The 15,554-nt window shown below is 34.9% G+C and overlaps 1 protein-coding gene across 1 annotated transcript in view; it reads left to right on the top strand.

The window, feature by feature from the left end:
- Window positions 1–15,554, top strand: part of LOC6035249 (short-chain dehydrogenase/reductase family 16C member 6) — a 29,125-nt gene continuing 13,571 nt past the window's right edge. The window contains exon 1 of the mRNA XM_038254853.1: window positions 1–788. Within this exon, the coding sequence (XP_038110781.1) occupies window positions 654–788 (135 nt within the window). The 5' untranslated portion in view covers window positions 1–653. The remainder of the gene's footprint in view (window positions 789–15,554) is intronic.

The following is a 15,554-nucleotide window of genomic DNA, read 5'->3' as shown; positions in this document are numbered from 1 at the left end:
CACTCGAATCCTGAACGTCGCCGGCGGTGGACGTGCTCCAGCCAGGTCCTTCTAGGAGCTTCTTTCGTGGATTTTGTTTTTTTGCGTGTTGTTGTTAGATAACGTCGTGTTCTTCCAGGAAGTTTGCAGGCTTCGCAGTTGCACGATAAAAGAAGAAGGTTGAGCTCGATTCGAGCAGTCCAACCGAGTGGTTCAAACAAACAGAAAATTACTCTAAACCAAAGGTACTGAGGCGGTAAACGGCTTAAGGTACTGAGCCAAGGTGGTTGCACCAGACTGAGAAGAGGTTGGGTGCTGAAAGTGAAATGTGGAAACAAATGTTACATTAACATAACCATCGGCAGTGTTGGCAGCGGCGAGCGAGAAGAGATATTGCAACGGCTGACTGTACGGCCTGCAGCAGAGTGTTAGAGAGAAAAAGTGAGTGTTTGCGGAAAAACTAGTTTTTCTCCACGTGCCCAGGAAAAAAAGGCATTTCTTCACGTAACACAAACACACACTGGCGAACTTTCTGGATGGGTGAAGACTGCCGGGTTGGCATTAGGCTGTGAAAAGTTTGTGATTAAACAAAAGGGAAAAAGCGATCAAGGAAGAAAAAAGGGTTTTTGTGAAAGTGTATTGTGAAGAAATTTAAAGGAAGTGGAGAGCTCAAAATGATGGTCCGCAATGGAAAACCGTTTTCGTTCGACAAGTCGGAGATTAATCCGAACCGGAAGAAGGCCTCCGTGAAGAGCACCGTGATGGATGTGGTGGTCTTTTTGCTGGTGTCGGCGGGATATATTCTGCAGGTAAGAGAAAATATCCGAAAATATTATTCAAATGATGTCAAATGACCTCATTTCGATAAGATTCACGTTAACCCACTAAGATCCAACTCCGCCTCTAAAGAAGCTTCGATCTAAAAATTCACTAAAAATCAATCAAAACCATTTTTGAATCTTTAAGAAGTATAGAATAGACGAATTATATTTAAAAAACGGTTTGATGATTTTAATTGTTTAATATGACTATGACCATTGTTCATGCATTTAAAAAAATATTTTTCTCGGGACAACATTGTCAGTGTTTATCTAATATCTTCTACATTTTTTATGAAAATAATTTATATTTGTTATGTCCCCGATTATGTTTTGCAAACTTTGTTTCGACATAAAAGCCAGTGGTTTTGTCATCCATTCGACTAATAAAAAAATTATAAGAGTTTTGAATAAAAAAAATATAAGTATTGCTTAAACCCTAATTTAATCAACTTGAGATGATATTGTTATGAAAAATATTATTTTTTACCGTGCAGTTTTTTCTTGAAAAAAATAAAACTTCTTTCTAACTCAACAGATATTTAAAAAAACAATAATGTTTTGAGCTGATTTTGGCAATAATTTTTTTTTAATTCTTTACAAAATTCAAACTCAACCTTTTTTGATCAAGCATTTTTAGGGTCCTGGCTTAGTGGGCCATAAATTACCCCGTTGCAAATATTTTTCAAAGTTTATGTCGCGCCCCCCTTCAAAGTTGGCTTGAATAATTAGGGAGCAAAAAAAATGTGTTTCGAAAAACTTCAAAATTTTAATGAAAATTAAAGTTTAATCAACTGAAAACCAGTTAAAATGCATTTTCCCGCGTTTATAATCATATTCAGCATGTTTGAACTCCTTTGAAAACATTTTAAATTTTCATGAATTAGGGACCATCCACAAACCACGTGGACACTTTAGGGGGTATGGCGATTGTCCACGATCCAAAAAAAAATTTTTTTGTATGGACAATTGTCCACGAGGGGGGGGGGGGGTAACAGATTCCCAAAAAAGTGTCCACATGGTTTATGGATGGTCCCTTACCAATATACAGTCCCACGATAAGATTTTTTTTTTGCGAAAAAAAATTCCGTCAATACCTCGATATTTTTAAAACCAATGATTGGAAAGCAACTGTTCGCCTGTAAAATGCATTTTAAAACACTTTTTTCATCCAAATGCTGAGACCTAGGCTTGTTATTTCAATTTTTATATTTTTTTTTATTTGCGTTCAATGTGTGACAATTATGTCTTTGTCGAAGAGTGCAAGGTATAATTGGATGCTGCTAAGTTATTTGCGATTTAAAAAATACATTTTTGCATGAAAAGATTTTTTTCATCAACTTTAACGTTCTATAGCGGAATTCCTCAACCTCCTTTGTTCCAACTACTCATAGTTGTAAGGCTGCAAAACAATTTCATACTCTTTTATGAAATAATTGTTCTTGTTTGAACTAATGCTCATGGTTTTATATCATGATTTTCTATATTTTAGATTATCTTTTGAAATATTCTATGCTAAATTTTATCAAAAAAAAAAACTTAAAATTATCCTAGCTATAAACCGATCTAATTAAAAAAATCATGATGATCCGATCTAATTAAAAAAATCACTGTTCGAGTTGGAAAAATCTTTCAAACTGAATTCGTTAAGATTAAACCTAAAAAAATATCAAATTAGCTTTCTTAAAAATTTAAACATGCTGAATTGAAACCATAAAAGTTAGGTAAAAACAAGGATCAATAAAATTAGCATAAAATAGCTAGAAATTTTTACACTAATTGAAGTCAATACAAATTTTGTTTTGTTAAATGTGCGCAATTTGTAATCATGTTTTATCTTTAACTTTTTCAGACATTTTTAAATTAAAATTCCATTTTTTAAATAACCATGCATTATTCTTACTCTTCATATGAAAGAAGTTTCGATCTGATCGTGCTATTTTAACACACCCAGAAAATTGATGCCAAAGGGAATTCAGTAAGAAGCAGTTTAACACACTCGGGACTCCGGCAACTAAATTTAATGAAACTTCGGGACAATGCACTGAACGGTGAGCTTAACAAAACGTGTTTGTTATTGTTTACATTCCGTGCTCTATTTTTTGTTTATTCAAGGTCAAACATTAAATCGCGTTTATCTCGGAACGTCAAAAAGCGACTTGTGACAAGACAAGATGCGTTCTCTGAGCTTGTAATCTTGGTAAATGAGACATTTTGTGTTCTTGAAATTCAAACACCGTCACTGCCAATTTAAAAATCGGGTCACACAACGGAACATTGTCATTTTAAATTTTCTTTTTTTAACGCATATCCCAATGGAATAGAACTTCCTTCCGAGCCTGCGCTACCTTTCGCTTTTACATTCTTCTTCCCTTAATACCGGTTTGCCGTGCATTATGCAGTTCCCTTTCGAACTGTGTAACTGACCAAAAGTCCGGAAAACCGGTCTCGATGAAGGTCATCACGTCACTTTTGATGGTCCAGCAAGTGCAACAACTTTTTTTTGCTGCGATTTTTGTCTGTTCTTTTTTGTTGTTGAATAACCTGTTGATGACGTTACAGATGCATGTTCACATGAACACTTTTTTTGCATGTGAAGAAATTCCTCCAGTTTATCTCAACTGATCGCACAAAATGCATTCGTTACACGATAATTATCATCGCATGTGACTTCCGGCTAACTATTACAGTTGATTCGCTTCAATTGTGTACAGACTATAGAAACGTCGGAATTATCGACATATCAAGAATAACCTGTGAACCGGCTTAATGCACGCGAGACATTCCGTAATTGAACGGGTTGAGAACAGACAGCTCTCAACGGTCGAGGATGTGCCAGGCGGAACATCTGAGCAAATAACTAGCTTGATAATCATTTTCAAGTATAAGTGATGTGTGGTTAAAGCTAAGCGTAGTTAAAGTAGCGCCTATTAATAATTACGAAAATTGCATGGTTTGTTCTTGATTTAAGTATTTTCACTTGTTTTACTCGTAAAACAGTTGATTCTTGTGCAAATCTCAGAAAACAGTAAAACACACGAGACGCAATCCAAGCGATGCAAACCGGTTCAAGTACCCGTGACTACCTCATCGAATTGCATCATACTTCGATGTACCCCTGGTGCCGTGTACACGATCAGCTGTAGCCACCGCCGCAGATCATTAGAAATAGTTTTGTACAAACCACCCCAACAATGCACACACTAACCTACTGCAGCTGCTGCAGTTTTTGTGTGTGCAGTTGTTTGAGGAAAAAGCTGCTACTGCTGTAAAACTAGTTTTGTACTAGTCTATTGGTCCTGCAGCATGTGCTTAGTAAGTACACGACTAAGTACATCAATCACCTGCTAATCGGCAGCTGTTTAACTGCGATTATCGATGCCGACGACATCAAAACAAATGTTACGCAATGTTCGTACCTTCACGGGCTTTTGACTCTTTGGGAATTTGTTCCTCATTCCGGAACCCGAAGACCCAGGGTTCTTGGGATCGTAACATACAAACTTATGTCCGAGCTGTTTATTTAATTTTTGTTCAACCTTGAAGCACTCGTACACTACCAGTAATAAATTAGCAAGTCACTCCACTTCTCATGCTCTCGCCAAACATGAGGGCAGTCATGATCTTCACCCCGCCAAAGACATTGCCAACTTCTCCGTCATCTTTCAACTATTCCGATAGCAGTATTCCCCGTGGCATCACCCTCAACCGGACCATATGTTGATCCGCCTGTTGATGTTTAGCAAACAAAATTTGTTGTTAAACTGTACAACCGGCCAAAGATTGTTTGTACACGCTTGGAAACACAGACAAATACCAACTACCTTGACCATGGACGTTGGCCACCGTGGTCGGGGTTCCGAACGCCGGCTTGGCTGTGTGCACTCGGGGTTCCTGTTCCGTTGAAGTGACTGGAGTTGTTTTGTGTTGTGAAGACAAACACAACAGTTTTTGTGCATCATGTGGCATTGATTTTCGCGATGTGAAACAAGCTAATAAAGTGATTGAGGAATTAGAATGAAAGCAAATATTTGAACCTGGCGTGCGGCAGACCAATTCATATTGCTCAAATAATTATCTATTAATGTACTTTAGAGGCCATCAATAAACAATTGTTCATACAACATAAAACTTATTTTTATAGAGCGTGGAAACAACATAACCTATATATGGGGCTCTTTTTCCACAAACTGAATATTGTTTTTTGAGCTATTTAAGGACAATGAGCCAAATCGGACAACGTTTACCCATTGATACTCAAGTACAAAGTTTGTATGGAAAAAAAATCGGAAAAATGTATGAAAAATCAAGCTTTCTTACAGTTCTGCCTGAAGGGTGCAATACTTCCATCCAAATATTCCCAAAAGTGAGATTATTATAGTAAATTTAATGCTCTATAACTTTGTCCAACACACCACAGCTGTGAAACTCGAGCCTGAGCAACTCTCTACGAAATCGGCCGATTTCGACCATTTATATTTTTTGTATTTTTTGATTTGGCTCAAACTTTGTGGGGGCCTTTCCTATGACCAAATAAGCTTTTTTTTTATATATTTATTCAAATTTCTTTTCCATGTACATTCATTCAGTTAAAATATTATTGAGTGTCCAATCACAAACGATGACTTTTCACCTCAATTTTAAATAATAGCAACTTTCATTTATTCATGAAATATTGTAGCTTTCGCTATTCAGTGATTTCAAATGTAGGAGGTCCTACATGTACAAAAGGGAAAAGGGATACCTTAAAACTAACTTATAAACTATATAAAGAGCGGATCAATGCAGCTGAAGACTGCAATGATTTTTGTCGAAATGCATCAATTATCTTATTGGACATAACATCCAAAGTGTCAACTTCGGCTAATTGATGAAGTTCACTGGTGCTGAACCAGGGAGGAAGTTTCAGAATCATTTTCAGAATTTTGTTCTGAATCCTCTGAAGTTTTTTCTTCCTGGTTAAGCAACAGCTTGTCCAGATCGGCACAGCATAAAGCATGGCAGGTCTGAAAATTTGTTAATAAATTAACAGTTTATTCTTGAGACAAAGTCTAGAATTCCTGTTTATAAGTGGATACAAACATTTAATATATTTGTTACATTTAACCTGGATACTTTCAATGTGATCCTTGTAAGTAAGGTTTTTGTCAAAACCAAGTCCAAGATATTTCACTTGATCCTCCCACTTTAAATTTACCTCATTCATCTTTATAATGTGATGACTTTTTGGTTTAAGAAAATCAGCCCTTGGTTTGTGAGGGAAAATAATAAGTTGAGTTTTGCAGCATTTGGAGTAATTTTCCATTCTTTCAAATAAGAATTGAAAATATCCAAGCTTTTGTAATCTTCTTGTGATGACACGAAGGCTTCTGCCTTTGGCGGAGATGCTTGTGTCATCAGCAAAAAGTGATTTCTGACATCCTGGGGGCAAATCAGGCAAGTCAGAAGTAAAAATATTGTATAAAATTGGACCCAAAATGCTTCCTTGAGGGACGCCAGCACGTACAGGTAGTTGATCAGATTTGCTATTCTGATAACATACCTGCAGAGTACGATCCGTCAAATAATTTTGAATAATTTTCACGATATAAATCGGAAAATTAAACCTTTTCAATTTCGCAATCAAACCTTTATGCCAAACACTGTCAAATGCTTTTTCTATGTCTAGAAGAGCAGCGCCAGTAGAATAGCCCTCAGATTTGTTGCTTCGAATTAAATTTGAAACTCTCAACAACTGATGAGTAGTTGAATGCCCAAGGCGAAATCCAAACTGCTCATCAGCGAAAATTGAATTTTCATTAATGTGCGTCATCATTCTATTAAGAATTATTCTTTCGAATAATTTACTAATAGATGAAAGCAAACTAATGGGCCGATAGCTTGAGGCTTCAGCAGGATTTTTATCCGGTTTCAAAATCGGAATAACTTTGGCATTTTTCCAACTACTGGGAAAATATGCCAAATCAAAACATTTGTTGAAAATTTTGACCAAGCAACTTAAAGTTGCTTCTGGTAATTTTTAATTAAAATGTAAAAATGCCATCCTCACCAGGGGCTTTCATATTTTTAATTTTTTGATAATAGATTTTATTTCATTCAGATCCGTATTAAAAACTTCATCTGATGAAAATTCTTGTTCAACAATATTCTGAAATTCTATTGAAATTTGATTTTCAATAGGACTCAAAACATTCAAGTTGAAATTATGAGCACTCTCAAACTGCTGAGCAAGTTTTTGAGCTTTTTCCCCATTAGTTAATAGAATATTATCACCATCTTTTAAAGAAGGGATGGGTTTTGAGGTTTCTTAAGAACCTTTGAAAGTTTCCAAAAGGTTTGGAATAAGGTTTAATTTGTTCGACATCTCTTGCGAACTTTTCATTTCGCAGGAGAGTGAATCTGTGGTCAATAACCTTTTGCAAATCTTTTGAATTCGCTTCAGTGCAGGATCACGAGAACGTTGATACTGTCTTCGGCGAACATTTTCAGACGAATCAGAAGCTGAAGATCGTCATCAATAATGGGAGAATCAAATTTGACTTGGACTTTAGGAATAGCAATATTCCTAGCATCCAAAATTGCATTAGTTAAAGATTCCAAGGCTGAATCAATATCAGCTTTGGTTTCTAAAACAAAATCATGATTTAAATTATTCTCAATATGATGCTGATACCTGTCCCAATTAGCTTTGTGGTAATTAAACACAGAACTATTGGGTCTGGTAACTGCTTCATGAGAAAGTGAAAAAGTTACTGGAAGATGATCAGAATCAAAATCAGCATGAGTCACTAAAGGACCACAATACTGACTTTGATTTGTCAACACCAAATCAATTGTTGATGGATTTCTAACAGAAGAAAAGCAAGTTGGCCCATTCGGGTATAAAACCGAATAAAGACCAGAAGTGCAATCTCTGAATAGAATTTTACCATTGGAATTTACTTTTGAATTATTCCAAGATTGGTGTTTGGCATTAAAATCACCGATGATCAAAAATCGAGATCTATGCCGAGTAAGTTTATTCAAATCCCCTTTGAAATAATTTTTATTTTCCCCAGTGCATTGGAATGGCAAATATGCAGCTGCAATCATAATTTTCCCAAAAGAAGTTTCAAGTTCAATGCCCAAACTTTCAATAACTTTTAACTTAAAGTCACGTAACGTGCTATAAGTCATACTACGGTGGATAACTATTGCAACTCCACCGCCATTTCGATTCATTCGGTTATTAGTTATAACTTTATAATCTGGATCACTTTTCAAATAAGTGCCAGTTTTTAAGAATGTTTCGGTTATAACAGCAACATGCACGTTATGAACTCGTAAAAAGTTGAAAAATTCATTTTCTTTCGCTTTTAAAGAGCGAGCATTAAAATTCATAATATTGATGGAATTACTTAGATCCATGATTAAACTTCAGGGTAAGAACAACATCATTCGCAAATTTTAATCCAATCTGGATAGCTTCCATCATGGATGTAGCATTACTCATTGTTTGAATCAAACCAAACAGTGAGTTTTGCAAAAAGTCATTTTTCAAACGTAACATCGCCGAGATCAGAAGATCCCAAAGCGTTGCCAGCAGAAAAATTTTCAAATGAGATTTGAGGTACCTGCCCAATTTCAGAAAGATTGGTAGAGGATTTAAAATTCGTGGATGAACCCGAAACGACGTTAGCATAAGAAATGCCATTGTTGTTACCTAACTTTTCCACGGTAGGGTTATTTCTAGAATTGTTCGAGTGAGACAGCACGAACGTTTGATTTAAAGATGCAGGTACAACCTGACTTTGAGAAAATTTCGGTTTGGATTTCGGCTGATGCTTAGCACGAGAATCCAAAACCTTTTTCTGATGGGGCAATCCCAGAAATTTGATTTGTGATTTCCACCACAATTTGCACATTTAAATTGGGTGACTTCTTTCACGGGACAATTGTCCTTGTCGTGAGAAGAATCCCCGCAAACCATGCATTTTGGAACCATGGCGCAATGATCAGTACCGTGACCGAATGCCTGGCAACGCCGGCACTGGGTCAGATTCTGGCCATTACCGCCATGTTTCTTAAAATGCTCCCACTTTACCCGTACATGGAACAAAAACTGAACTTTGTCCAAAAGTTTCAAATTGTTGATTTCATTTCTGTTGAAATGAATCAGATAAAATTGTGAAGTCAAACCAAAGCGAGAAATATTCCCGTTTGATTTTTTCTTCATTGGTATTACTTGGGATGGGGCAAAGCCAAGCAACACCTTAAGTTCGTTTTTGATCTCATCCACCGACAAGTCGTTGGAGAGACCTTTCAAGACCGCCTTGAATGGCCGAGCATTCTTGGTCTCATACGTGTAGAAATTGTGTTTGTGGTTTTTCAAATAACCAACAAAAGTTTGGTGATCTTGTAAAGATTCCGTCAACAAGCGACATTCTCCTCTTCGACCAAGCTGGAACGAAACCTTCAAATTGCAAGTTTCCTTGCAATTCTTCAGTTGCGTTCGAAAGCTGGCCAAATTGGAGACGGAAGTCACAACAATTGGCGGAGCCTTTACTCGTTTCCGACGGCAGAAGGCTCAGTACGAGGAGAAGGTTCCTTGTCATCAGTTTCGGATAAAACACCGAAACTGTTTGTCAATGGAATTGGAGGATTGACCTCACATTCAGAATCAGAATCAGACCTCAGAAGAGGCTGTTTTCTTTTTCTGTTTCCGTTAGCCGGTTTAGCGTTCAAACGCTTCACCGACGTAACGACCAAATCTTCAGAAGATTTGCGTTTACCTTTGTTTTGACGCATTTTGCAAGCAAAGTTCTCTTAAAAAGATGGCTTCGTTTGTAAAATACAACAAAATTTCAGGTGGGGTTAGTCTTGAAAAGACTGTTTTAAAATTTTGGAAAATAACTCAGGTAGTCTTTAAAAAGACTGTGAATTTTGTTTTGAAATAACTCTGAGCTTAGGTAGTAAAAAATACCGCAGCTCTAGTGTCCGTTCACCACGAAGGTTCGCAAGACACTGTTTGACCAAATAAGCTATTTTGCGTCATTGGTTCACCCATACAAGTCTTCATACAATTTTGGCAGCTGTCCATACAAAAATGGTATGTAAATATTCAAACAGCTGTAACTTTTGAGTGAATTTTCTGATCAATTTGGTGTCTTCGGCAAAGTTGTAGGTATTGTTGAGGACTTTTGAGAATAAAATAGGTACACGGAAAAAATTTTTGCAGATTTTTTTATCAACTTTTTTTTCACTAAAACTCAATTTCCCAAAATACGTATTTTTTGATATGTTTTAGGGGACAAAAATCCGCAACTTTTGAGCCATAGAGAAACATGGTCAAAAAATCTGCCGCCGAGTTATGAATTTTTGAAAAAATAGTGATTTTTGGAAAAAAATCGAAGTTTCATGCAAAAACAAGTTTGAAATTATTTTTTAATGCAAAATTGAATTTGCAATCGAAAAGTACTTTACAGATTTTTTGATAAAGGACTCCGTTTTCAAGATATAGCCACAGAAAGTTTGATTTTAGCGAAATATTTGCAGTTTTCAATTTTTAAAAATAGTGACCACGAGTGACCATTTCTTAAAATATTTTTTTTTGAAAAGTTCAGAAAATTTGCTATAAAATTGTGTAAGAGACATTGAAGATTGGACCTCTGGTTGCTGAGATACAGCGGCTTAAAGAAAAAGAAACACGAAAATTGAAGTTTTCTAAGTCTCACCCAAACAGCCCACCATTTTCTAATGACGATATCTCAGCAATTAATGGTCCGATTTTCAATTTTTAAATCAAGACTAGCATTTTAAATGGGCGTTATAATCAATGTTTGGCCCTTTTAAAATGTTAGTCTTGATTTAAAAATATTACAAAATATTTTTTTCGAAAAGATCGGAAAATTTCACGAATGTTTCATGTATTAACATTGAAAATCGGACCATTAATTGCTGAGATATCGTCATTAGAAAATGGTGGGCTGTTTGGGTGAGACTTAGAAAACTTCAATTTTCGTGTTTCTTTTTCTTTAAGCCGCTGTATCTCAGCAACCAGAGGTCCAATCTTCAATGTCTCTTAGACAATTTTATAACAAATTTTCTGAACTTTTCAAAAAAAATATTTTTAGAAATGGTCACTCATGGTCACTATTTTTAAAAATTGAAAAACTGCAAATATTTCGCTAAAATCAAACTTTCTGTGGCTATATCTTGAAAACGGAGCCCTTTATCAAAAAATCTGTGAAGTACTTTTTCATTGCAAATTCAATTTAGCATTAAAAAATAATGTCAAACTTGTTTTTGCATGAAACTTCGATTTTTTTCCAAAAATCACTATTTTTTCAAAAAATTCATAACTTGGCGGCAGATTTTTTGACCATGTCTCTCTATGGCTCAAAAGTTGCGGATTTTTGTCCCCTAAAACATATCAAAAAATCTCGAAAATCAAAAAATACGTATTTTGGGAAATTGAGTTTTAGTGAAAAAAAAGTTGATAAAAAAATCTGCAAATTTTTTTTCCGTGTACCTATTTTTTTCTCAAAAGTCCTCAACAATACCTACAACTTTGCCGAAGACACCAAATTGATCAGAAAATTCACTCAAAAGTTACAGCTGTTTGAGTATTTACATACCATTTTTGTATGGACAGCTACCAAAATTGTATGAAGACTTGTATGGGTGAACCAATGGCACAAAATAGCTTATTTGGTCATAGGGAAGGCCCCCACAAAGTTTGAGCCAAATCAAAAATCCATTTCCGGTCTTGGTAGAGAATTGCTCAGCCTGATAAGTTAAAGGCGATTTAAAAAAGTCATTTTTGCAATTCCGTCGTGAAACTAATTACTTTTCCTGTCATTCTTGAACGACGAAACAGCCTTCTTTTCTGTACCAAAAATAACAGAATCGAATAGTAACCCTTTTCAAAACAAATGCTGAAAAGTTCTACTTTTCAGCACTGAAATAAATGCTGAAAAGTTAAACTTGATATTTTGCTTAAATAAATTTTCAGAGATTTTTTAAATGATTGATTACGGAATTGCAAAAAAATGTATGGTTCGGTATGATGCAAATGAAATACTTTTCTATAGATAAGATTTGCTTTTCTTTAATTTCCCAGGTTTAGGCGGTCATTTTTGGTGACGTTTGCTCATCGAAAAACTTTACTTCTCTTGTTTTACGTTTTGTTTTGTTCCATTTTAATATTTTGATTTGCATTTATCTGCTTATATTTATTTCTAAAAGTGATATCATTAACATTTAAGATGAAATAAAAGACGCGTAGAGGCATAGTCTGGGACAGAACGCAATGTATTGAATACTTGATCCGTTGCAAATATTTTTTTGCTTTACAATAATGTTTTGATCACCGGAAGTCAATTATAATTATTTGCTTATATTGGCAATTTGCAACGAGAAATTTTAAGCTGACCTGCCTCTCCTCTTTCTGTCCCAGGTTAGCTTAATATTTCTCACCGCAAATCGCCAATATAAGCAAATAATTTAAAAAAAAAATTAATTTTATGTCTATGACCAAAGTTGAGGGGGTGAACAAATAATATAAAAAATAATAATTAATTACAAGTAATATTTTCAACATATAAATGAAAAATGTGTTTTTAAATAAACTTAAGACAAGTCTACTTGTTTTGCAATAGAAAAAACGAGCCTAAACATGCTAAATTTCAATGCAGGAAAATGCATTTCTGATTGTTTGCAGTAGATATGACATCTATTTCCATCATAGTTATGAAGCTTTGTTAAAAAAAATATTCAAGCCAAATTTGAAGGGCTACATTAATTTTATAAAATATTTGCCACAGCTTTATTTTTCTTTACAATACGGGAAATGTTACCCGGGCAGACGGAAATAACAAAATTCATGCCATTTCAATAACAAATACTGTTAAAATAACAGAAATTGTTATGGAATCTTCTTAAAAATTCCATTTTTGCATAAAGGTTTAATAACAGTTTATGTTATCATAACAAAATTTGTTATTGATCAGATATTGGTTGAAATCCAAAACAACTTTGGATAACATTTCTTGTTATAGAAAAATATCTCCAAATGTTATCGGGATGATCGGATTAGTTGTTAAAATAACAAAAAATAATAAAAAAGATTTGTTCGAAGAATAACTAAATGTGTTATTAGTCTGTTTTTACAATAACAATCAAATAACAAAAAAATCATAACGACGAAAAATAAATCTTGGTATAAATAACATATAATGTTATTGGCCTAGTATTTTCAAATAACAAAAAAATGATATTAGCAAGTTATTTCCGTCTGTTCAGGTAGTAACAGACACAGCCAAAGTTTTCCCCTCAATATGTTATTTTCAAAACATTGGCAAAGTCACATAAAACAAGTCAAACTTTCAAATCTGAAATTTTCATACATTTTTATTTGTTCTTCTTTCTAATGCTTTTGAAAGGTCATTTTTTTAATAATTGGTTTTTTGAGAAGTTTAAGACCGAAGCCCGCTTAGCGCCCTAAATTTCTTACTTTAATGTTGTAGTTTGCTACTTTATTAATTTCGATAGGGTTCAGAGAGCATCATTTAAGATTTTTGATTTTTGATCATTATTTTGAAATTTATTATTTACCTATCTACCACCCACTTTTTTTATTCTCGTGTTCAGGAGGTTATTTTGGGCAACTTTTATTTAACAAAAAAAAAATCACTTCTCTTGATTTAAGTTTTTCCTTTTTTTGTGTTTTTAGAAGCTTTTATTTTATTAAGTTTATTTTTGTCATGGGCTTTTTCAGGACTATTATCTAAACTCTAACAATGTTTGCTAAAGCAAAATCTGGAAATATCAAAAATTTACTGCATACTTAATTCTACATGTTGGTTGGTTAAAATCGCCGATAACTTGTCTTTACCGTTTTCTGTTACCTCGGGTGTTCCACAGGGAAGTCATTTTGGGCCGTTTCTTTTCCTGTTGTATATCAATGATGTCAATTTCCTGCTTCGCTGTCCTAAACTATGCTACGCTGACGATTTTAAATTGTATGCTATAATTAAGAGGCCTACTGACATGGAAGATTTGCAAGCTCAGGTTGATTTATTTGCTGACTGGTGCCGCTTGAATCAGATGGTTCTCAATCCTTCAAAATGTTCGACAATTACATTCACCCGTAAACGCTGCCCAACGTTTTTCAGTTACAAAATTCTTGGTAACCCACTTACTCGTGACTCTTTTGTCAAGGATTTAGGCGTGTTGTTGGATTCGAAGCTTTCTTTTAAAAACCACATTTCCTATTTGTGCTCGAAGGCTTCTAAACAGCTAGGAATGATTTTAGAATGACCAAATATTTTCGCGACGTCAATTGCCTAAAAATTCTCTATCTTTCCTTAGTTCGCTCCACCCTAGAGTACGGTTCAGTTGTGTGGGCTCCATATTATCATAATGACATTGGACGAATCGAAGCGATTCAACGTAAATTTACAAGATTTGCTTTAAGACATCTTGGTGAGTGTCCAAATTACGAAACTCGTTGCTCTATGCTCCACCTTGATCCTTTGAGTGTTCGTAGAGAAGCTGCTAAAGCCTTTTTTTGTTGCTGACCTTTTCCGATCAAACATCAACTGTCCTTTTCTTACGAGTGAACTGAACGTCAACATTAGACGCCGGGTGCTTCGCTCACACTCTTTTCTCGTTATACCTGGAGCCCGTACAAATTATGCCTTCAATGAACCTGTTTCTAGTATGTGCAGGGTTTTTTGAACGTTGTTACCCCTTTTTCGATTTCCATTTGTCTCGTCCCCGTCTGAAGCATGATATTTTTAATTTTCTCAGGGAAGCATATGTGTTTTGACAAAGGTTTAGACCGGTTTATTTTTAGTTAGTTTTATTTATTTATTTATTTATTTATTTATTTATTTTTTACATTGTGCTAGTTTAGTTTGTTAGCTTAAGTTTGATTGTATATATCCTCTATGTCATTTGGATTGTAAAATCTGTTGATAATAAAAAAATAAGAGGTTTTGTGCCTATTTGAGAAGGACCCATCGGTAGGCGTTCCACTCAAACGGGCTTTTCCCTCATATAAAACATAAAACATAAAACATGAAAAGTGAAAGTTATACAAATTAGGATAAATTAAAAGTTGACCTCTTATTTTTTTTTCTTTCAAAACATTAGCAAAGTCACACCAAACAAGGAAAGCTATCGAACCAACGATTTTGAAAATATTAAAAAATTATCCTTTCCAATACCATTTGAAGATACATAACTTGAAGTTAAAATGATTTTTTGAGATTGAGGCTCACTCACCCATGGGTTGGTTTTTGTCTTCCTCACCTCACTGAGGCAAGGCTATAAAATCACTCGAAAAATGAACTTCTTAAATACGACTCCTAGATATACTTTCACGTATACCTATCGACTCAGAATCAAATTCTGAACAAATGTCTGTGGGGATGTGTGTAGACATGATTTTTTTTCCACACGATTATCTCAGAACTGGCTGTACCGATTTTGGCCGGATCTGCCTTATTCTGTTCGTTTTGGGGTCCCCTAAGACCCTATTAAATTTTATTCTGTTTAGTGAAGCACTTTTAAAGTTATGCCAAGAAAAAGATTTTTTGGAGCTACAAATAAGGGTGATTTTTGAATAACCTCAAAGGCCGAGTCTTTTTGCTTTTTTGACTTTTTGACCACGCGGGGGATTGGCAGCCACACCCCCTTGCATGCGTATCGCCCGGTATCTGTATCTGTATTAATTATGTTGCTGCATTATTTTGTCTCGACAAAGATTTACAC

Source organism: Culex quinquefasciatus, chromosome 2 (assembly GCF_015732765.1).
Source record: "Culex quinquefasciatus strain JHB chromosome 2, VPISU_Cqui_1.0_pri_paternal, whole genome shotgun sequence".
Taxonomy (NCBI): domain Eukaryota; kingdom Metazoa; phylum Arthropoda; class Insecta; order Diptera; family Culicidae; genus Culex; species Culex quinquefasciatus.
This window is presented reverse-complemented; position numbering and strand designations above follow the sequence as displayed.